We start from the raw sequence: 25,347 nt of genomic DNA on the forward strand, positions 1-25,347 counted from the left end.
GAAAGATGCATTAACCTCTTATTGAAAGGACTCTCTCCAGGTATAACGTGGGTGCTATCAGATCCTATAAGAAAACTGATTCGGTCATAGAAGGACTTGGCAGCCTGTTGAGACGGTGATTGTAAGCTTTGGCTAATGATGTCCTGCGGATCAGGCAGCCCACGGCAGTAGGGCTGGTTTTGGCAGGAACTCTGTAAACAGCAATCAGGGTCCATGCAGTCGACGAGTCCATCTGCGGAGAGAAACACAACCAGTGAGAGGCCTGCCCGCCCTGTGCTGCGAAGTGGAATGCGTTTTGTTTGCTGGGCGGTTTTTTCACATCGAACGATTTGTTCCCTCCCCCCATCTGAGAATAATTCCTATGAGGTATACTTTCTGGAAACAGATGAAATATAAACACAATCCTTGCAGCTGCTTTTGTATAAAGTAAATGTTTAGTTTGGAGATGGCTGAAAAGAATCATATGTTGATTCTGAGCCAGAAATGAAAAATTACTAATTAGGACAGTCTATTAGTAGCATGAAGTAATATGGATTAGTTTTAAGTATAATTACTCAGGCCTTCTATATTTAAGGGAAAGTGCACGAGGTGCTCACGTAGGAAGTGTGTGTGGTAAATAAACAGGGACCTGCATCGGGTGAAGTTCTAATTTGGGAAAGGGTCAGAAAATAACAGGCTATGAAATGAAGCCAATACAAATCAACACAAAATAGATGAGATTAGTCAACCACCTTTCACAGAAACTGCTCTCCCAAGGAAGATAAAAGTGTGTTCCAAATAAAATTAAGGTCATTTCTCACACTTTAAACAGAAGCCTGAGCCCTGGATACGCCTCCCTAAAACGGAGGAGTTAATTTAAAATGTGGCAAATGTAAACAAGCCAAAAGTACTGGAAATCAAGAAACTGTCACACGACATTGACCTACAGTGTGGGTGATATAAAAAGTCAAGGTTACAAAGACTTTGCCAATGACTTCTCTGGGAACATCCGAAGGAAACCACATTCAATGGTCCATGTACGTGTTTTGTTTGAAACATACAAACCAACCCATTAGTGGATAAGAGCACCAGGTTAGTGTGGTTTGATGACATTTTCCTTGAAGTTCACTGACCAGCTGATAGATAAATTCTCATCTACTTGCCAGTTATGGTACATTTCTCAGCATCAATTAATAAGAACATTGGTTTTTGAAGACTTGACTCCCTCTTGGGAGAGCTGACAAAATAGTTTTACAATCTTCAGACCTAAGTATCAGGTCTTGGTGGGACCTTATTACGGCAAACTCAGTTGAAAAAATACCTAGTTGACCTATATATTTTATTTACACAAGTGTTTTAAAATAACTTTTATTAAAAAAAAACCATACTAGCCATTTTTTTTTGCTTTAGGCTACTTTTATTAATAGAATATAAGCTTGCCCTTCACTATCTAACAGCAAACTGAGACAAAAGAAAACAGACTAAATTGATTTACACTGCCCAGCCTGGAAGTAGGTCAACAACAACACAGGTGAAGTAAGAAACAGATCAGGGCTTCTGGCTCAGGGTCCTTAAGTCGTTTTGCCCACCTGAGGAAGAATGTAGGGAACACTTGTGATTTCTCCTAACACCCATTTCCCCTTCTTTGGGGAACAGCCCTAAATTCTCATTTCGGTATCTGTCCATGGCTCCCCAACTCTCAGTCCAAGTGCATACTGCCCTCCACGTTTGGATCAGAAATGCACACAGGACCTTAGTTGTCTAACTCAAGCGAATGTCAGGAGCTATCTGAGAAGAGGTCCCCGCAAGCCTGGAGCTGCAAGGCTGGGAAGCTCGGGTGCCTGAGAACGCAGCCATCCCAGGAGAAGCAGGGCCAAGAGCCCGGGAGAATAAACAACAGGTCACAGGGACACCTCTGGGGTGTCTGTGGTCAGCTGCTCTGACCTCCTGGCCTTTGTGGCTCCAGAAGCAGAAGCCTGCCCTTCTTCCTGTGCCTGCTGGGTTGGGCTGGGTTGGGTTTTTTTGTCACTTGAAATCGAAAGGACTTAGGTTTTTTTGGAGACAGTAACCACAAATCTTCTCACTGTTTTCCTTGTAATACAAAGAAAGAGCTTAATAGGTGAATCCTTAAATTAGATTTATGCTGCTGGACTCTTTTTACATTAATATTTTAATTTTTTTGTTACCACAATTTCTATACACGTGAAAATGTATGAGTCAGAATTTCCAATAGGCAGACCTTATGACATACTGTTTCCTTATGATAGAATTTCATGTAGATGTCTGTTATTCTTCTAAAAATGTATTAATTGTTTAAAACTGCATATTATTCCTTTGAAAACAGTAAAATGTTTTAATAAAATCAAATGAAACTGAGCTTCGAAATTTAATATGAATTTACTAAAATATCACTTTCTTAGCCAAAAGGCCATGAAGATGAAAAATGTCTAAATATTTCTCAATATTTCTAGTGGAAGAAAGATGAAACTGTGCTACAGGCTTATTTTTCATGAGGATATAGTATAATAATGCAATACAGTGCATTTTCCCTCCATCTCTTTCAAAGAAATAGAAGCACAGTTACTAAGGTGCAGATTTTTAAAGTCGTAGACCATTGAACTATGGCCCCAATATCATTAATGACTTCAAAAAAAATTAAAAAATAAAACTCCATGGATTTAGAATGCATTTGCTTGGGAGAGTAACTTAACACAAACATTTGATATTCTTTCAGGTTTTCCCCTTATATTCATTCTTTAACATGAACAGAAACTACTCAATAGAGAAAGTATTTCCAAGTACTGTATTATATGGTATTTCCATTAATCTGGTAAATTAAGGGTTAATGCTCCCCACTCCCTTCTCTTGTCCCATGATAATCCCACCAAGTCTTCCTTTAGGGAATATATAGTACAGTGGCCAAAGAGAAATGCTTAAATTTAGTCATTCATCTTTGTTAGTTTATAAACAGCAAATGTACATCTGGCATGTAGTCTGCAGGTCATAAAACTGCATGAGATGGACACCTTCTGAACTAATCAGTTGGAAATGCATTTTTACAAGCCTCTCTGCTAACATCAATCAAGGAGGAATCTCATTTTCAACAGCCAAGATGCAGGGACACACTGTTTGTTATTTTTCTGTAGAGTTTATCAGTAACTTGCCCAAGCAAGTGACGGATGGTCCTGAATCTGGCTCTCTATAACTTGAGGAAACATTTTTCATTCTTTGTGCATATGGGGCTAGTACTATCTGGTCCCTCTAAGCTGATTACCCACTTGCCCAAATGTATATTGTGGCAAAATTGTCTTCATGGAATAGCTATTCAAACTCATCGAGATTCCATTTTAATCTTGAGAATATTAGTTTGGCTTAAATTTATATTGGCATAGAATCCATATCTAATAGAATTAATCATAAAAAAGCTCAAGAAAATCAGAAATGTTCAAATGCACTGAACAACAATGTCAATATCAATTAGGGGCCTTTCTTCAGTGTAAGCTTTCACTCAATCTTTAATATCATTGCTCTAGTTCTCATTTTAAAACATTTTCTTGTCTTTCCTGGGGCTTTCATTGGACTTCAGTTGTTGACAAGTTTATTTTGTAAATATTTTAGGCTTTGTGGGCCACATAGTCTCTGTTGCAACTCTTCAACTGCCTTTACAGCAAGCACTAAAGCAGCCCAGCTATAGACAATATGCAAAAAAATGGGTGTGACTATGTTCCAATAAAACTTTATTTATAAAACCAAGTTTTAGCGCAGGGGTCATAGTTTGTCAGCCTCTGGTCTTGCTTTAAAGTTTCTGCCCTGCTCTATTTATCTGTGTACTTGAAACCATTCTTGATATTTTTTTCTTGGCAAATTTAAACAAGGCACATTTTGCACAACTATTACAACTTCTGACTCCAAGTCTTTTCCTCAGTTACCCGCTATGCTGGCTTTAATCTGCTTATCAAAACTCTTTATTCTTTCAAGCAGCTATGGATATTTAATTCGTTTTTCAAAACCCTGATTTATTGACTGAATAAGAAGTCATAAATCTTTTAGTAAATTTTCTTTTTTACTCAAAAGATAATGTCCAGCCCTGCCCCCAGGGTATCTGGAGTCCCCTCTCTCCTTCCCAAGCCACAGGTAGAGGTAGAAATTTTGATTCAGTTGTTCACCTGTGGACTTCAGAATTTTTAAAGTGTACAGGTGTACCTTTCATTACCCTTTTAAGTGACCGTTCTGCAATATGCTTGAAATTCATTTCTTTATTACTGAATTGGAAGCATGTCCGGTTTTCTGTATCTCCTTAGTGTGTCTGTAGCAGCTTTCCCGATGACCTTAATCTCTCTGGTCACCTCACTTCAGTGCTAATGTCTCCAGGCTGATCATCCTTCTGAACTCCATCTCCACAAACTGCCTCCTGGATGCTTCCACTTGGATATCACACAGGCATCAAAATCTTAGCACATCTAAAGGGACGCACGTGACCCTCTCTAACCGCCTCTCCTGTCCTGTCTCTATCAGGGAACAGCTCCACCTGCTGCCCTCCTGTTTCTCAAAGTAGAAGCCCTTGACTCCTCTCCTCCCTCCCTTCTTCTCTGCACACAACCAGTGACCAGTTCCGTCTTTACTTCACCCCAGAGATCTTTGGAATCAGTCTCTTTCTTTCCATTTCCCTGAAACTACCCTTCGGGCTCTCCTGGTTACCTCTTGACAAGATGTCAACAATAGCTGGGTCTCCCAGGTTCCAGTCTTGTCCCAACCCTTCATCCTCTACACTTGAGTCAGAGTCATCAAATCAACTTTGATCATTTCACCTCTTCAGCTAAACTACTTCCTCTGTTTGCTCCCTGCTGCCTTCTGAGAGGTTGGACGTCCTTAACACGGCTGACGAGACCTGCCACGCTGGCCGTTCCCTCTGCCGGGAGGCCTCTGACGTGCTCTCACTCCCCACCCCCACCTCCTTCTCCAGGCAGCTCAGACCACGGTCTCAGGAAGCTCCTTGAGGATAGTCTATTTCCCCGTTGTATCCACAGCATCTAATACACTTCTTGGCCCCAACTTGCACACAGTATATTTGCTGAATGAAGAAAAAAATAAATTCAGTTCCTAGGGATTGTGAGATCTGAACAAGTCAAAATAATGTCTTAAAAGCACAGTAGAAGCCTCGCCAGTAGCTCAGTTGTCCCAATATGCCGAGGCAGAGGGTTCAATCTCTGGTCAGGGCACATAGAAGAATTGATCGATGAATGCGCGGATGGGGGGAACAACAAATGCAGGTCTTTCTCTCTCTTTCTCCCTCCCCCTCTCTTCCTCTGTCAAAAATCATCAAGTAAAAATAGAAAGAAATGTTTTGAAACAGCATATTAGAGACACCCACTGGTATTCCTTTATCAACCTTTCCCCACCCTTAGATGCTATGCCATTTTTTGGAGCATTCTTTTGTTTTTACTCCAATAGGTATTTAAGAATGCTCTTGATTAATTGGATATTAAGCAATTCACACAATTATAAAAAGCATTGGAAGAAATTACATGAAATGGTATGTATAATCTTACAAAGGGAAAGTCCTTATTTATAAAGACTAACAACTCAGAATTCATGAATGAAAAGATAGACATTATCGAAATTACCTTCCATCAGTTGAACACTTCTGCATGACAAAAGACACCACACACAAAGTCAAAAGATAAACCCAAATTTGGGATTAAATATCTGTTGCGCACCTAACAAAGAGGTGATAAGCTGAATAAACAAAAGGTCTAAAAAATTAAAAGGGAGAAGTCAGGCAACTCAATAGAAAAAAATGGGCAATAGTAATAAATAGGCAGTCAGCAAAAGAAGAAATATAAGCAGTCAAGGAATGTATATAAAGATCATCAATCTAACTAGTAATTAGGGAAAGGCAAATTAAACCAATAAAAAGGGAGTCATTTTCAGCCATCCGACAAAATTCATATTTTTCATTTTGTTGGACAGTTTTGTTGACGTGCGGTGATTATGTACAAACTATGAACAGGCGACATAACTGCTCTCGTACTGATGAAGTACAGAGTGTGAAGTGCACATTAGGCAGTCGCTCTCAAAATTAAAAAATAAAACACCCCTGACTCAGCAATTTCACTTCTAACAATCTGTCCGGAAGAAATATTTGTCCATTCACACAGATATTTATATGTAGTTATACATACATAGAAAGAAACACACAGGTTTTTTTTTTGTCTTTAGACTAACAACAAAAAATAAGAAACAACTAAATTATTATTAACGTAGTAGTGGCAACATTAATCAGTGTACCTGTATTTCTATGAAACAGAAGGAGGTATGCCTACAGGGACCGGCATGAGACAAACCTCTCGGATACACTCTCCGGCAGAGTCAGCTTCAGAACTGTGCCCGTCCTATTTTAGCTTAAAGACACAAATGTTCCTCCTATAAATTCACTGGAGGAGGAGCAGGAATATGCACGCGCGTGGCTGACAGTGGCCGACTCTCCCTGACGACGACGATGTGGTGTTTGCGAACGATGACGGCTACTCACAACCCTCTCCACGAGAGCAGAGGCTCTCACCGCGGGGAGGAGTGTGACAGCGGCGCCCGCGCCTGCAGAGGTGCCCCGCAAGGCCCACGTCCGCCCCCCAAGCTTGAGGTGGCGGCTAACGGCAGTGTGTGGAAAACACAGGGGAGACTTTCAGTGTCAGCCTGTGCGGCTCCGATTTTCCTCCCCTTCTAAAGCTCATTCAGAAAGTGCGAGACCCCATGTTCCTTGTAAACTGTTGGGAAGGTAATGGGGTCCTTGCTTCTGAGGGCACGAGACGGGCTTCTCTTTCCTTGAATGGGATTAGCGGTGCCCCAGGTTCTGGGGATATAAAAGGCTTCACACAAACCCGACTCTCTCTGCTAAAGCAGCATCCAGGACAGTCTTTTAAACACATAGTAACCCCGTAACGCACCACCCCTCAAGTCGTGTCTACCAGCAAAATATATTTCAGTGCTCTGAGACTCTGCTAGGCCCTCTGAGTCGCGAGGGCTGGATTCTTTTGGGGAGGGCTTACGATTCCTTGTCATTTCCTCTCTCCCTTCCTGCCTCCCTTTCTTTCTTTTAACCATTTTCCCCTCTCTCTTTCCAGTTCTGTTACTCTCACTTTATTTATTTAATTTTTATTTTGCAATATGTGTTTGGAGAACACAAGTCTCATTCTCCTGTTAGAACCTTAAAAAAAAATCCATTTTCAAGTATTTGCTCATCTTCACTTGGTGATCTCTAAACTTAGACCAAGCCTACCCGTTTGTCACACCCCCCGATTCGCTGTTTTGCTCCTCGGTTTGCTCTTAGGCACACCCCTACGGCTTCCGCGGTTGGGGCCTTTCATTTGCATTCTTTTCTCTCTCTCTCTCTCATTACCCTTTCTGTCTTTCTAATTTCTGAATAACCTCAATTCAATTGTGCTTTCTTCTTCTTTTTTTAAACCCTCACCTGAGGATATGTTTACAGATTTTAGAAAGAGAGAGGAAGCGGGGAGAGAAAGAGAGAGCAACATGGATATGAGAGAGAAAGATCAATCGGTTGCCTCCTGTACAACTGAGAATTGAACCCATGACCTTTCAGTGTACGTACGGTACGACACTCCAATCAACTGAGCCACTCGTCCAGAGCTAATTGTGCTTTCTTATGCACTATCATCCACCTCCAAATACTTTTTTTAAAAAAGCCTGCTTTAGGTACATCTTCCTGACATGCACCCACCAAGTGATAATTCTGAAGGACAACGCATAACATTATCTACCTACAAGTGAGATGTATTGCTCCCGGCGGGATTTGTATTTTGGCATCCACCATTCTTGCACATAGTTTATGCTATGGCTTTAGTTTCATCTTGTGCCCTCCACCACCCAATATCCAGGAGACGGTCCGAGTGGCATGCCCCAGAACCCCACAGGGGAGCTAGCCACTGGGGACCAGACAGGGACGCTAGATGTCGAAGGGAACTTGGACTAGATCCCTCTACTGAGAAGAAAGATGGAAACATGGTAACAATTGCCAGTGATCATGTGTTTTGGAGAAGTCATCTTGTTAATAAGCAGGTCAAGCTTCTATACAGATAGAATTGTCTGTGGCAAGCTATTGCATTTTGATGCTTGCATAGTGGGACCACCATATGGGGAACTATTTCAAGTCACGAAACCAAGTCCTGAAACCCCCTACTGAGTGAGATTCTTAGTGGGCAGGCGAGGGAAGAGCAACACCCATACATGAGCATGAGGGAGGATGGCTACCTTGCCAATCTGGGGTATGCAGGGCATGCCAGAGGTTCGACACTGGCTTTCTTTTCTCAAGTGAACAGGCTGGAATTTGGGGGGCAGAAGGGAGACAGAGAATAGAAGAAGATTCCTCCTGAAAGTAATAGAAGTCTATTAGCCATACAAAATAGTGTACAAGGATATTGTCTGGTTATACCAAAAGCTATAGATAGCTGTAAATATCTCTATAGTAGAACCTGTTTTCCTGCCTCCCCAGCACACATACATACCCCTTTCTTCTGGTGACACCACCTCAACTGTCCTTTGGGTAGGTGACCTAACTCAGACTGATGAGAGTCAGCTGGGCCTGGGGCCTATGTCGCCACCGGAAAAGGCACCCATCTTGTCTGGGGTTCTTATGCTGGTGGAATGTACACCCAGAACTTGTGGTGGTCCTTTTTTTTCTTGGGGGGGAGGGGGAGCCAGTTAGAGAATGGCGCCAACATGGAATAAAGCAGAGGTGACAGATGAAGTAACTCAGATTTCCACACTCACTGAACTCCTGGATGCAGCGAGCTCTGAAGCTGTGTTATATAAGCTATTTTTTTTTCTTTTTGAAAGCTGAAGACTGTTGAGTCAAGTGCTTATCATGTGTACTGAAGAGTCTTTCCTGGTAGGAATAACAGACAGAACCTTCGAGAACAGGAAGGATTTTCTTGTTGAGGTGAAGGGAACATGCCTCAATCCCGATGGCTGAGTAGGAGATGGACTCAAGGAGCTCACGAGTGTGGCACTGCACGGCCACTGTCCTCAATTCCCCTCCCGATCACAGAGGACCTAGTAGTGACCAGCTCTCTACTCTTCCCCTATCCTCTCTCTGCTCTTGGCGACTTCGCCATCAGGGGAGTTCTGGGATCTGAGCCAGAAATGGCTCAGTCTAGGGGGAGGCTGGCTCTGTGGGTGAAGAGGGAGTTGGAGGGGAAATGTTTATAAGCCACGTCTGGGCACGTACTGACAATCGTTGCTCTGAAAGCTTCCTCACCGACCACAGAACATCTAGGAGTTGTACCCAGTGTCTCCATGCCCCTTGGGAGACAGCATCTGCGACTATCTGGTCCACTGACTTCGTGTCGCACGAAGTGGGATTTAGAAATCTGCTACTGCACTGCCTGCCGTTGTCCAAGCAATCGGCCCCAGCAGCCTCTGTCTGACACCTCGAGCTACATCTGACGAACAGAGGGGGAGGCGCCTTGCTGATTCCACACAGCGTGGGGATCGTGGTCAGGGCCTTCACTGTAGGTACAGGCTTGTCCTTAGTTCTGGAAAACTAGTGACCCTCTGTACACGACAGCTGTTTATTTGACCAACTGCCCAGGAGGTTCACTTTGTAGGACTGCGGAGGTGTTAAGAGAATGGCTACAAACCAGTCCCTCCCGTCTACTTTATTGTGCCTCCTACTGCTCAGAGAGAATTCCCTCGTGAGCCTGCTTTTCCTTAAGCATTTCCGAGACAGAAAGGGGAGGCGGGGATCTATAGGCAAAGAGGGACATCTAGTCACTGAGATGTGGATTTTGAGGACCTTTAGGCTTAGACAGTGGACATGGGGGGCACTGGACTTGGTAAAGGGAAGTTTGCTTTACAAGGGAAGGGAGATGCTCGCTCTAAGAACACATACTTAACTCTTCCTCCATATGTAGTTGTTCTTACCAAAATTTTTTTATCTACCTCATTCAGTTCTGGGAAGAGTAAGCAACCTTCTTTGTTCTTTTTTTTTCCCTTTTTACAAAGATTGTGTTCTGCACAGTAGCTCAGACTAGACGAGCAGCTGTTTATACGGCGTGTTTAATTTCTGACGAGAGCCAGGCCAGCCTCTTTGTTCTCTTCTCCCCTCTAGTTACTCGGTGCATTGAATCAGATTCCTCAGCTGTGCTCTCGCTCACTCACCGTTCTGACACCAGATGGACCTTGGACAATGGGTCAATGAGTGGTACAGTTTACCGTACGGCGTAGAATTTCAGGGGTTGCTCTTATTTTAAAACAGTCTGTTCTGTCATCCTCATATAATGACCACGCTGTCCTTCACTGTCAGATGTGTGTCTTGACTGGGGGTTTGAGGGGGAGAACATCGTCTCTGTACCCACAGCCCAGCTTTTGTCCCAAGAAGCCGTCTAGATCAGATTATTAGGCACCCAGTTTACAGCCTCGAAGGAGCTGCTGAGATTCCTTCTCAGAAGATCAACAAAATTGGGTTTGGGACAGGAATACAAATGATATGAAATAAGCCGAGAAACCACAGGAGGTCTTCCATCAGCTCAGCTTCCCCCAGGAGAGGGAAGCCTAGACTGCACAGTTCCATGCTAATAAGAATCAACAAAGGGGGAAGGAGGCCAATTCACAGATGATAAATTCTGAGGAAAGGGAAAAGCCTCTTTCGCCGATCACAATACTGAAGAGTTGATTAGCCCGTACAGGACTCCTCAGCGTCTCTGCAGACGTGGCCCTGCAGGTGGCTTCCCTACGAGAGAGCCTGTGACCTACTCGATGCAACCCCCTTCCAGAAGACAAACTCCGAAATATCTGCCCAGGGAGGAAGGGCGGCAGCAGAAAACAGTGGTGCAGGGGCTTTCAGGGATAGTGACGAGGAAAGCTGCCGTCTGGGCAGTGGCTTGGGAGGGCTACTGCTACCCGTCCTACCACACGCGGTTCAGAGGAGGCGGGGACAACCTCCCCGGTCCGCCAGCAGCAGGAAGCAAAGGAGGCTTTAGCTCAGACTTTGGGGCTCACTTTTCTTGATAGTCCAGGTGAAAAGAAAACTGTGAAAACAGTGAAGTCTGTTCAAAACTCAAGGGAAGAATTGCAGCTGCTTGTTAGGAAGATGAGACACCATGAACATTTGGTCTGAGAATGGCTGTGGGCCCGGGCTGCCTACGTGCATGCATGCACGTCCATGTGCGCGTGTATTCACACACATGTGCACCGCTCGTGCACATGCACAAATGTGTGTGTGTGCATGCGCGCATGTGTGCGTGTGGGGTGACAGGAAAGCTTGAGGGTTGGTTTTGGTCCCTCTGCTTCCCAAAGAACAGGAGTCAGGTCCTCTCTGGAGAGGGAAACACTGTTCCATCTTCTCCGACAACACTGTATGAACTGCAATTAGTCAAATGAGTACTTTTGAAAGCAAAAGACAGATAATCGGGTAATAATAGCCGCTCCATACAATGCATGTTGTGCCTGGCAACAGGCTAAGTGCTTTACCTCCACTCCCTCCCTTAATCCTTTCAAAGCCTCTTTTATTCCTCTTTCGCAGGTGAAGCAGTTGAAGTTGAGAGAGATCAGAATCTTGTGTGAGGTCACGTAAGCAGGACGAGCCGGAGTGAAGATCTGCTCCCAAATCCTGCCCTCTTACCAGCCACTCCATCACCCATGTGGACGGTCCCAAAGAGCAGGCGACATGAAGGAGGGAGCGGGAGACACACCGCCACCCGCAGTGACCACAGATGCCCAGCTGGGAGCGGAAGCCTCTCTAACGCTTAGTCCTACAGACACGCCCGACTGACCAGCCGCTGGCCAGCTGCTCTGGTTCTCCAGTCTCTGTGCCTCAGCTGCAGCGCTGGGCCGGGGGGTGCGCGCAGGGAAAGGGGGTCATTTCTTAACCCGGGGCTTCCTTTGGGTGGAGGGTCAGAATCTATATCTCAGGGCATAAGGCTGAGGATGGAAAGAGCAGAAGGGCAGCTTCCAGGGCCTGCTGTTTGCTACTGCTGCGCGTCGTCACGCAGGCCTTTCCACAGAAGAGCCTGGAAGCAGCCTGGGATCTGTCAGGCTGCTGAGGAATTCAGCTGTTGCCTTAGAGCTCCTAGCTCTCAGGGGCCTGCGTCCTGCAGGGGCGGACGATCATCACCGAGGTCGGGAAAGGACGGAGAACAGGGCACATCACCCCGCGGCCTGGTCACCCTGCCTTTTCCCTGGATGGTAGCAATCTCAGGGACAACAGGGAATGCAATCGCTCTATCAGCAAGCATGCACTTTTCAATCAGCCCCGTCCATGGGGATCTGAGTTTTGGGGGGCAACGGAGAGCGACGTCCTTGCTGCACCTGAGACACCTGTGCTCTGGCCCACCGCTGTTTTCACGCCCGAGGTGCCCTACCTCCTTCGTTGTCCTTGCTGTCCGTGCAGAGGGTCTCCATAGCCACGTCGCAGCCTGCGCCTCTCCACCCTGGCTGGCAGACGCAGTGCCAGCCGTTCTGGTCCAGGGTACACCTGCCGTTGCTGTTGCACAGACCCGGACAGCCCTCTGCCAAAAGACACAAGGAGAACACGAGGGATTTGAGTGCTGGACGTTTTTGCTGCACCTACAGTCAACAGATACGGGACACTGAGTGGGAACAGGCCTTTGTCAACAGCACAAATACTGTAATTGCACATGGATAGAAACAGCAACATTATCTAAGGAATCTAATTCTTCTCCAAGTGGCATCTTTGATTGGCCTGACCCTTGAGACACCACTTACCTGGGCAGGACAGAAATATATGCAACAACCCACTAAATAGCTGCGGGCCAGACAAAATTAACTTAATTTTTCTTTCCTTTAGCAAAGCAACAAGGTTGATTGGTTGATTGCATGGTGTGAAGAAGCATCTCCACGTGGTAATTTCAGAATCCCTGGTATAGATTTTTAATCTGTTGTAAACATTACTGGTCACTCGTTGGGACGTGCCTTCTTAAAGCACCTTGTTGCTTTAAAAAATTCCCTCTAAATTCAAGAGCATGGTAGTGGGGATGAGGCTATGCGTGATGTTAAAAAGAGAACATTAATTTTATCTGGCCCCAGAGTTGCCGTATATTCATGTGAAATTACAGTGCATTAAGTCATTGCACAAAGTATAGGCCAGTATTAATGACTATACTTTATGCCGGGAGTACATTCCTTGTCACAGAATAAGCAAAGCCCAGGAGATAGTGAAGCAGCTTAGCGTCTATTCTAACAAACATTAGGGTTCAGGCTGCATACGGATGGGAGAGGACCGACAAGATTTCCAACTAAATGTAATAGCTGTGCATATTTGGTTACTCAGGACGGACAAAATGAAATACCATAAGGACCACAATAAAACATTGATAGACTGAACAAAAACACGGTAGTGACGTGCTTCAAGACAGGTAGCGAGAAGTGGTATTTGGTGACAATCTCCCTAAGGCTTTTAGGCTGTTACCTTTATATCCTATCTTGTCTGCTTTTATGGGCAAGAAGGGAAAATTTGGGAAACAATTAAAATAATTTAATAGACCCAAAATCTATAATTGTTTCAGTCTAACATGACATTTAAAGAAAACAATTTTTGCGCCTTTCTAATGATGATATTCTGGCATGCAGCCAACATGACCTGTTTATGAGGATGACGCTTGGGTAGATTCTGGTGGTCGTGTCTATGAGTTTGATGTGACACTGAGAGAAACAAGGACATAAATGCTCTAACGCGGTGAGAATAATTGGTTAAAAATCAGATCTCTTTGGATAGCATTATTTATAATTTGGTATAAAGTATATATTAGTAAATATACTGGCTATAGCAATTGGGGCTTGTTATACAGCTTCTTATAATTAGAATGCTATTCTCGTTTTGGGGACGAAATTTAAGGGGACAATCTGTTTAAAGATGTTTATTTTAAGTCTGTGTTAAAAGAATTATTCATATATTGGCTTCCCCTCCTCCACAGCGAAACTTGAAAGTATCGCCAAGAGACATTCTGTCTCTTAAGATTAGCGTTAACAGAAAGAAGATTTTGCCAGTCTCTTGAGGCAGGATATAATAAAATTATACTTATGGATACCATCAGGTCAAGATGGGATTAATTTTGCCGCTTCTTTCAGACAATTACTGTCTGCCTTTCTGGATTATTCAATACATAAAAGGTGAATTTTCTTTATGGATGTTTTTGTTTTGTTTTTAACAAAAAAGAACGATTAAACTGCCCCACTGACAAAGAGGTGAAGCAGCTGACTGCATATACATGGAATTATTATTTAAAAAAAGCCTGGATATTGCCATGAATATTTGCATATTCTAATGAAAAGCACAAACAAAAAATAGAAAATAAGTACTCGGAGGAGAAAGGGAAAGGGATGTTCTGAAAAAGTATTTTTCACCTATTTCTACGATAACTGAAGACATGAGAATCTGCTGTTTTCTGCTGAGCAGTAGTTACTGTTTATTTTATAGAATGTACAATATTTTTGTAGTTTTTAGAAAATAACAAAACAGATTATGATATCACATGAATTTTGAAACATTTAGAAAAAGCCAAAGAAGTTTTCATATGAGGATCAATGAGATTGCTCTCAACATATGTTAACTCAAATCTTCTTTAGATTGGCAATTTCTTATTCTGTGATAAGAGAGTGAGCAATTGCGGTTCTTTAATTTAGCATTTAATGCTCATTAGCGGAATTGCCAACAATGAAGATCTTGGAACAAAAATGAAAAATAATAAATAAAAAAAGAACAAAAAACAGCAAATGTACTGTTATCTTCAGTTTGGGGTCCCGGTGGGGCCCTTTTACATAGGAATGGAATCTGTGATAACCCAAAATTATAGAAATGAGACACAGACATTTAAGTCTCAATATTTTAAATCCAAGGCATTTCACATGATGTAAGCCTGACTTATTATTTATAAAAATATGCATGAAAAACAGTCTATTTTCATACCTAGTGCAATCTGATACACTTATATAATATATATGTAGACATGTCAACAAAGAGCAAGTATACAGTACCTTTAACTATCTTATCCAAATAGTGAGCTTGAGAAATTAAAAAGGAAAAAAAGAACAGACAGACATTTCAGAAGTGTCACATGGGACAAGGAAATTTTCAGAATTTACATGCAAATCGAGTAGCCGCAGCTGACATAAGACTCACATAACACGACAGAGAGGTACTTTAGAGCTTCCAAAAAGGCAACGCGTTCACGTTTTAGCAAATGCAGTCAGAGTCCAGGAAATGCTCCGCGTTGTCAAGGAACGCATGCAGGGCCACTAGCACTACCTTTCACGGGCTGCTTAGAGTGCGCCCACCAGAGAGTCGATGCAGGTGGAATCAATGCTTTATGGCTACAGGACTTTGGAAATTTACAACTGTGAGATCTACAAATAATCAGACTTTGATTTTTTTTGGTGGGGGGGGGGTGGTGAGAAAACAATTCAGTGTTTTTGAAAGTTTGTTTTTAACAGAACAGTTTCAGAAATGCTACACAGGGGAAGGGCAGAGAAGGCCACAAGGCCCTGGGGAAGCCATTTCTGTAAGCTCTGGAGCTTTCTTTGACCTGGGGGGCAAGCCCACAGACGTCCTGCGCTCTGCACCTTCTCTCTTGAGTTACTCGCATATTTATAAACTGTCAAATTATCATGGTTAATAAATAAGCAGGAAAACCAAATGGAGAATCCTTGAGCAAACGGAGCAAATTTAGTATGTTATTTAAAAGGGTCAGTCCCGTAGTCTTTAACTCCATGCCAGGTGGACAATGGCGTATCGTGCGGACAGTCAGTCCACTGGCAAGGACAGGCTGTTCTGAGATCCTGTTTCTTTTCAGGATGCATATGGCAATGGGCTCTGTTTCTCATAAAAGCTTTGCAGGAACGAGCAGTCAGGATGAGGACAGAGTCTTCTACGGTCCCTGTTCTTTTTCACACGGCTACAATTACGCAACCCCTTCCCTCCTCAACAGAAGCACAAATACTCTCTCCTTTCAATGTGGAGATCTAACATATTCTTAATAAGCCTCAAATCTTCTTGCTTTGTCAAAACTCATATATCTTTAATGATCTAAAATTGCTTTTCAAAGATGGTTCTGCTGATTATTTTTCCTTCCTGACATCTGCCAGGGGTGGCCGCCCTCTTAGCAGAATGATTTAAACTGGAACTTTCAGCTGAGCCACTCAGGGCTGGTAGTTCTGTCATGTGTGTAAACGAAGCCACAAATGGTTCTGACACATCTGTACTATGTACATAAAAGGATTCTTCACTTTGCCACACGATTCCATTAGAAGCTTCTGAGTGGCATTTAAAAACAAACGTGTTTGCAGCTAATTGACAGGATGTTGCAGGGGAGATTCGGGTGGGGAAGAAAACAGTGTTTGGTGCTACTCTGAAGTTATAACTTAATACAAATAATTCCGTAGTCAAACATTAAAATAAAAATGTATTACTGAATAACAGCATCCATAGGATTTCTTAGTAATTCATTCTAAACCTTACATAATCTGGTAGCACCCCTTAATAGCTCCTAAAACATTCTGATTTAGACAAGTTAGTATTTCTGGGGGAATTCTTAGTTTATAAAAATTAATAACACTGATCATAGTTGGAGAGAAAGCCTTTTGTTTTCACACCAGGTCCACGCCAGTTAACACAACCAAAATAAGGAATGTAACTCATTCTAACTTGGATTAGTAGTTTTGAAGTAGGGATAAATTATTTCTAATCTAGCTAATCCCATCATTTTAGCAAATAAAACCCAATACACAAAACAGTAGATCAAAAAACAGTGGTAAAGACAAGTTTGTCATTGAGTCAAGAGAACATCGAAAGTGAAGCTGAAGTTAGAAAATACACTTACAATATACAAAGGGTCAATATTTACATAACACTTTAAATATTAAAAATAATTAACAAAAGTTTTGCAAAAAGTTAAAAACCAACCATAAGAAAAACATATATATGTACTGGAAAAATAATACCAAGGTTTGTCATTTGCATTTTATGTCATAATGTAGGAAATAGTATAGGAAATAATTATGAGGCTGGTAGCTTAAAACTAAGATAGAAAGAGAGAAAAACAACTGCCTAGGGGTGCCCAGCCCACAGCCCACCGGCCGCATCTGGCCCAGGATGGCTCTGAATGCGGCCCAACACAAAATTGTAAATTTACTTAAAATCTTTATTTCTGCTTATCAGTTTTTTTTTAGTGTTTGTGTATTTAATGTGTGGCCCAAGACATCTCTTCTTCTTCCAGTGTGGCCCAGAGACGCCAAAATGTTGGACGCCCCTGGGACTCTACATCTTGGCTTTGAAGAGTAAAATTTCTGACAATATCACAGAAGCCTGGTCCTAAATAATAAAGAAGTTAAAGGGAGATGTCAATATATGAAGTTCAAGTAATGATTAAAAATAATAATTGCAACCAAAAAAGATCATTTTTAGAGTCACTACAGGAAATCATTGGAAAAAATGCAGGCATGCTGTAAGAAACCATTAGGAACAATAATCATAAAGATAACACAGTATATTTAAAAATTAACATGCCAAATAAATGCTAAAATGCACAATAAATTGCAAAAAAAAAATAATGACACTCAAGGAGAGTCATTCCTATTAGATCTACTAAGAAGTTTTAAATTTGTTTTATAGAAGAAAACTCATAAGAGTACTGGACATATAAAGTGGAGCCCTTTAAGAAACTATTCTCCAGTGAAATGTATTCATAAAATACTTTCCCTGTAGTTTCCATTATTTATCTTTTACAAAGACCTATGTGGAACACAGAGGGTATGAACCGTGTTTCCTGTATGATCGTGATTCTTAATCTTTTTGGGGTCTCAGATCCGAGAAAAGCGGAGATAGTTATGGATTCTCTCCCCGGAAAAAAATGCACACATGCTCACAAACACCAAATGCTGCCTGGAAGATCAGCCCCTTCCTGGGTTCTGGTTCTGTACCTTGCAGACTGTGGACACCTGGCTGCTCTATTCACGATTCCCAGATATCTGGCTCTGGCCGGGGTCCCTTTCTCTGGTTCACACCAGGTTCAGAATAGTCCTGGAGACACGACGCACCACTCACGCTTAACTGCTGTATCACAGCGCTGCTTCTCGGAGATTCAGAAACAACATCCTTCCCCCCGCCGCACCCCCCCTCCCCGCCGCCACCGGCGGAAGAAACCAATGAAAGGACTGAGAAATCCTGTGCTATCAGTCCTGACCTACCACGAACTTCAGCAGCTCTTTCTTTCCCCAAAGCCATAGTGTAGCCCTGCCCCCTTTTAGATGTCGTCTGCATGGCGCCCTTGGGAAAGCGCCAGGTGGCTCTCCCTTAACTGGCACAATGCTGGTGAGTGTTTTTCAAATGTCAGGGTGAATTCTTGGCCTCAATGGTCTCTCTTTCAAAATACAGGGGTCCGGCACAAATAACGCCCCACTTTTATTACAAACCATGTGACATTTTAGGCGAACTGGTTAAATTAAAACGATAAATTATCACACCCATAGTATTACCCTACCAACCACACTCACGCAGGCGTTGCTTCTGCCGGACCCTGCACACTCAGAAGCAGTTATCCCTGGGCCTAAGTGTCAAGCCCAGGCACTGGAGGTCCTCGGTCTACCTGCTGTACAGGTAGGCGAAGATTCAGTGACGTTTTAGACGTGGGAGAAGGGTTGGGCTCCTCAGGAAATTAAATTAAAATCCAAACTAACTTGAAATATTGATCTGTTGGCACAGCCTCGTAAGAGTTGTTGTGACCTGTTCTAAAAGCGCGCAGTTTGGAAAACCTATTGGAGAGATGTTAAAACTGAGGGATAAAACCTGGACAAAAATAAAAACAAGTAAGTTTGAAACATCAGAGAATAGAAGCAGCTCAGCTGATGCAGGAATGTCGTGGAAGAAAGAGCTGCCGAGTGGCGGCCCCAGAGAAGGCTGCCTGTTTAAAACGAGGTCAGCGGAGTGTGTGCGTCTGCCTCGGGGAGGGACTGGGGTCGCTGGAGGGGTTCGTGGAACAGCACTGATGCCACGTTTGCTGTCCCTCTACTCTCACACTGAAGCTTAAAAATACAGAGAAGAAACAAAGGCAAACCAAATTGGTTATGTATCCATTAGGCAGCTCACAAGGAAAAAATACAGATCGTTTGACTGTGTATTCATAGTTGCTGCTGTGTATGGTTATGAGCCATTCACATTGTTTCTGCCGTTGACAATGGGCTTGGTTGGAGCATATTAAATAGCACAGTATTCTCAGGGGCTCTGGAATTGAATCCTGGGTATAGCCTAGGCACAGGCACGTAACACAGTGTCCAGAATGCTGAAAATATTTCTCCGTTTCATTACAACAATAAAATCTTAGAGGCCCATCTTCGAAAGAGGGTAATTCAATCAGAGGAAAACTGAATAAAATATAGACATATTCTTCACGATGGCTATTACTGAAAGTCCTTGGAGTTGAGGACAATTTTTTATTTAGCATTGTGTATTTCATAATATTTTATAACACAGACTTTAAAAAATGGTTCGTATTAGTATCATTGAAGCCGTAAGCAGGCATCGTGTTCAGATTATTCATGTGCCAACTCCTGTAGAATGGCAGAAAAGGTACACTCTGCAAGCAAGTGCATGTTAAGTCTGTTTATTCCCATCGGCAGCTATCTAAATCAGCACGCGGGCTGCCTACCGCTGCTTTCACGGCCCTTAGCGGGTGCGCGCGGCACCACTTTATTCCCGCTTGCCCTGTCGTAAAGGGTTAGGACGCTGACCTAATTTTGAGCACCATAAAACCGTTCGCTCAGGCCCTTACAATGTTCTCTCTCTTCACACAATTCTCATTCTAAGATGAGGATAAAACATCGCAAACATTTTATCCTATTTAGGAGAGTCTATTCACTTGAATTGTAACCACTAGTGAGTGACGCTGGGCCAGTGACAAACACGGTTTGGGTGTGCGCTTGTGCGTGCACGTGGAATGAAAAGAACTTTAGCTCCTCCAACATCGGTGATACTTTTTTGAAAACCTGCTTCAAATAATTGTGTTTGAAAGCTTGCCTATTTTATTCCTTTTATAATTTGCAAATTTGATGTAAAAATTATCTGTATAAATATATTGCTTCTTATATGCCCCTACCCAAGCAAAATACCATACTTTAGTTTGGGACATTATTTATACCAACACATTCCAAGACAATGAAATACAAATACATTTTTCCTGATTTAAGTCAGCCCAGAAATATTTGTATTCTATGGAAGAGGTGCTCTGAGATAAGGCAAATCTTATAAAGTCAGCACAGCTGAAAAAGTGCCATTAGAAGCTGCAGAGCTTTGAACAGACAACCGGTCAAATACAATTTGGTATTTTCCTCGAGTTTAGAATTCTCATGCCTTGCCGTGGACTCCACCCACATAAAGCAGGTACCAGGGGAATGCCAGATGCACACAGCACGTTGCGGAGACCGGCGTGTGCGCGCGCAGCCCGTGCAAGGGCCTGGCCATTGTTTGGCGTGCGACATAGGAGTTGGCTGGCAATCTTTGCATGTGGCATGGCTTCATCCACTGGACCACCCACATAAACACGTACTTAACCCATGTCTCCTTGAGGTTTTTACCCTTGTCTGAGTTCACTGAATAACATAAGAAAAATCACATTGTTTTAAGAGTTCCTGGATGAAGAAAAAATCAGGTGTACTGCAGACTCTGACTTGGGAATCAAACTATTCGGAGATAGCTTACACGAATAAGATTGTAACAGATACTTTTTTACACTTAAATGAATATGTGGGTCTTTGACATTTTGAGAAAATTGAGACAATGAACTTGGTTATAAGAATTACTGAACTGGTGTTTGTGTAGTACTAAGAAGGCTAATGGCAGGAAACCATAAAAATGATCTGATTTGGTCAATATCAATGAGTATAACTTCTCGTCTGTCTTCATCACTTTTGTTTTTTTCATAAAGTTTGACATCTAAGAAAAATGTATAGAATAAGACTTATAAATAAGTATGTAAAATATACTGTGGTCTTTCTCGTAGTTTTCTTAAAGATATCAAGGAAAATAAAAAAGGAAATTGAACCATCCTTTAATGCCACCTAAGATAAATTGTAATTTATTTTGGGAAAACTATAAATGGCTCTTTTCAAAGGTGATTTACAGAGAAAGTAATTTTTCTTTATTTGTTGGAGAGAGTGCACAACAGCAGATGTTTAGTTGTTTTATTTTGGGCACTAAACTGCCCTGAGCCTCTTTTTATGAGCTGATCGTACTGGTTGTACAAGTCATCGATCCACGTCCTGTGTTTTCCTTGGTTGATGTCTGTACGTAATATTCAGGCTACTAATTTCAGCTGACAAAAAAAAAAACTGGAAATAAATATAACTTTTGGAAGGTGTTCTGTAGAGTTTTCAATAACTAGTTTACAATTTTCTTAAACCCTTCACAGTATAATTGATTTTCCTCAAACTCTTTTTTTTGTTGTTGTAATTATTTTTATTTTGGCAAACTATGGGTCCTGTTATCTGCTATAAATCAAATTTTCCTGAATTAAAAAGTGACATTTTAATATTAAGACATCATTGACATCACTTTTAATGTATCCATTTTCTACGGTGATTCAATCTTTTGTGACAGGGACATAGATATTAGTTTCTCTTTCTCACAGGAAAAAATTAAAGGTCACTTATTTCACTATACACATACACAAAGGACAATTTAAAAGTAATTTAGGAGGCAACCTTGTCTAGTGCTTGAGGGTATGGGCTTGGGAACGGCTCACGTAGCTTGGGGTTCTGGTCCTGTTACTTAACCAGCTGTGCATCCATAAAAGGGTTACATACCCTCTCTGAGACTGGGCTTCCCCAGTGGAGATTTTAATGGCTTCTACCTGATAAGGGTGTTGCGAGGATTAAATAAGATAATATAAGTAGAGGACTTTGCATTGTGCCTTAGCACAGAGTAAACAATAAATATTTGGTATTATTAATTTACCTTCTTAATAAAGGTAGTTTAGAAAGGACAAACTCATGCAGTAACTGGTATCTCTTGAGAGACTATGAAGTAAGGGAGAGACCTGACTTGAAGCAAAGCAGCCTGGGACTGCCAGTGGTTTGTTTTCCTCGGCCATGAGGTCTCTCCGCCCAGATGGTGCCAGGAGAAGCCCCTGCTCCGCCTCCTCAAAATACACTCCGTTTCGTGGGCACGTACTTTACGTGAAGAGGCCGGTTCCCTGAGAGGGGGCACCTGCACTTTGTGTGCACAAGTCTTCTGATTCCTTGTCTCACATAACCCCCCGCAGGTGCAAACGTCCCGTTCCCATCGCAGCGGGATTCCACTTCTGGGGATAAAGACCACATCACACGGCGCAGGGCCTGCGAAGTGCCGACTGACAGTTACGGAACAGTCACGGGGATGCAAAGTACAGCCCAGGGAGCATGAGCCGTCATAGTGTAGCCTCTCCCTGCGGTGCAGGAGGGTGCTGGCCTATCCCAGGGGACAACTTGTAAAGTATGTGGCTGTCTAACCAGTATGCTGCACACCTGAAACTAACACACGATAATATGAGATGTAAACTGTAGTTGAAAAAAATTAATACAAACTTTTGAAATGAAAAAATGAACACATCACAACTTGTTCTTACATAATTTGTGTTGCCTCCTTAGTAATTTTACGTGAGCAAGGTAAGTTAATACTTTCTAAAGAAGTGTAAGTATCTGTGTAAATATTCATATAATCTGCTCACAAACTTGAAATACAAGTCACTTTGACAGTAACTACGCGGACACTAAGACATTCATGCATCACATTTCACATGCATATTTCTACCCTTACCCTGCAATTTTGCTGAAAACTTTTCACTCTGAAATGTGCTAAGCAGAAGTAGCCGAATGATGTCAGTGCGTGTCACCACTCCTAGCCCCAGGAGGCCACCCGCTCCTGGCTGAGACCGGCTTTCTCAGCAGCGGGCGGCAGTTCCGGGGGGTGCCGGTCCGGTCCATGTGGTCGAAGCTTTCACTGTGCGCCCGCCCTGGTCACAGCACCGGGGGAGGCTTCTGGGGCAAGAAGGAGCTCGAGTGTGTGCAAGAACCACATGGGGCGCTTCCTCTTTGCTTGTTGTGGCAGCTCCATGGTGATTTTCCCCTTGCACATGCCAATGAATTTGGAGTGGATCACTCACATGCATAATAATGACTACGGGGACTCGTCTTAAGAGCCAAGAGTTGGAGTGTATGTGCAAAGCATTATTTTACACTTCATTGTTCATGTGGGGACTAATTAATGAATACCTAACGCCATTAATTCACAATTAGATCACTTATGTTTAACCACACACTTTCTGTGCATACATATATAAATATTAATTTTGGATAGAATGATAATCATCCAGCACCATAACGATTAAACAGCTGTAACCTGTCTCGTGTGTTAAGTGACGGAGCTGCAGGCGAGCTCCACCAGCAGATGGTCTCACCCACCCATGCTTAATGTTAAAGACTTTTTTTTTTTAAAGAGGTGTTGACAAATCAGAAGAAATAGGCATAGATTTCATGCAAATCGGTCCATTTGCAATGTAGATTACCCTGAAACTAATTTGGTGTATAGGAAAAAATTAGGCTCAGTTGTTAAAGGAAGACACTATATTACACTGGGATATGGTAGATTCCCCACCAACATAATTATTTCCTAATTTCATTCAACCAACTGAGTTTAATGGAAAAGCAGCTGGCAGAGTATCCATATTTATGGATCTCCTTTGGCTGTTCCTTAATTTAGCCAAGGCACATGTCTGTTCAGCCCCAGGAGTAACAGCCATGTTTCAGGCAGCTGTTTTCCAGCCTCACCAAGGAGCCTCTCAAAAAGGGGAGGGTCCAGGCACCCACCCCGGGAAGAGCACTGGAGGAAGGCTCTACTCACCCCGTAACCCATGAACAGAGAGTGTTAGGTGTGAAAAGGGGAGAAGCCAAGGCTTGGTATGGATTCACACCACAACCAAACTTGTATTTCAAAACCAGGCGGGTGGAAAAGAAACTGTTTTATGATGAAAAGAGGCTATTTCCAACTTGTCATAGTCAAGAAACAACGGGGACATCTATTCTACCACCAAAAGGATACTCAGCTGCCCTTGTGGGAAGGAATGGTCATCGTCCTTGAGGTTGTGGGCTTAATTCTTCCTCCCTTACACCAAAATGAATGCAAAGTTCTGACTTTTTCTGTGCTCCACTCTGGTAGTAAGTATTTCTGTATATAAGGAAACTCACTTAAAATTCACATTAACACTTCACTAGATAGCTGGCACTCTGCAGTCACCTGGCCTGAGTTTTGGGAAGAATGTGACCTATTTACAGGCTGGAACTAGTAATAGCCTTTGTCTTCCTGGCTACTATTGTAAAATAGCTGACAACATATTATTTTTTACTCGGTTTCACTTCCAAAAGCCTTGCACCCAAACTTCTCAAAGTCTTCTGATAAGCTTGGCAAGAACTGGAAGGAGTGATTTTCATTTTTAGTTCTGGTTAACTGTGTGTCTAGTCAGTTGAGCTTTAATGCCTTCTGAATACTGGATTTTGGTGGAATTAAGGTCTGAGGTGGTTTTTAAAAGATACAGATCAATGAGGTGTTCCAAAGGGAAAAAGATATTGTATAGTATTAGTAAAGGGACAAAAATGACAGACTTTTAATAAAACAAACATAATCCAAATTTGACATATAATCTAACTGGCTTTTATTTAAATATCCTGCCTCTTCATAAGTTTTAAAAAATAATTTAAATTGACCTAAGACGAGAAATGAGGTTTAAGGAAGCAATGGGATAGCCGAGGCAGATTCATATTTTAAAAATCTGTCATGGAATGTAACATTTTAATTCAAACTAACAGATTCAAATAGTTGCTTGGGATAGTAATTATAGTTTATAAATTGCTTCCCTAAGACACAGAACACCTATACAGTAAATTATTTCTAGGAACTTAAACAGAGCAGCTAGAAAATTACTAGGTTTATGTGTTTAGCAGGAAAGGACTAAACACAAGACAGTAGAAAGGAAGGAGCCAGGTTTCTCAAGACCAAAAACATCCGGCATATTCCAATAACACCTAAATGATCACAAAACAATACCAATAACCAGTATTTCCTTAGGTACTTCTCCCATCTCATGAAAATCACGGTGGCTTTAACCCTCCATTATTTCCGAACAGAGACGCCTCTCAAGCCAGTGGGCCCTGCAGTAAACTGAGTAGAAATAAACTTAATTTATAGTAATTATGGGGACCCCTGTTACGCTACAGGAGGAGACTGTAGAGAAAATCTGTACACAAATAACCATCATAGTATAGAATTCATTATCATATGGCTTTGAAGAATGTAAAGCACGTATCCTCAGAAGA

The 25,347-nt window shown here is 42.4% G+C and overlaps 1 protein-coding gene across 1 annotated transcript in view; it reads right to left on the bottom strand.

Annotated features, from left to right (window-relative positions):
* Positions 1 to 25,347, bottom strand: part of TENM3 (teneurin transmembrane protein 3) — a 548,392-nt gene that overhangs the window by 60,469 nt on the left and 462,576 nt on the right. Inside the window, exons 13-14 of the mRNA XM_054566195.1 lie at positions 12,357 to 12,503; positions 16 to 232 (exon numbers count right to left, since the gene is read on the bottom strand). Coding sequence (XP_054422170.1) covers positions 16 to 232; positions 12,357 to 12,503 — 364 coding nt within the window. The remainder of the gene's footprint in view (positions 1 to 15; positions 233 to 12,356; positions 12,504 to 25,347) is intronic.

Source organism: Pteronotus mesoamericanus, unplaced genomic scaffold (genome assembly GCF_021234165.1).
Source record: "Pteronotus mesoamericanus isolate MK-2021 breed Mesoamerican mustached bat unplaced genomic scaffold, CSHL_Meso_final contig_169, whole genome shotgun sequence".
NCBI lineage: Eukaryota > Metazoa > Chordata > Mammalia > Chiroptera > Mormoopidae > Pteronotus > Pteronotus mesoamericanus.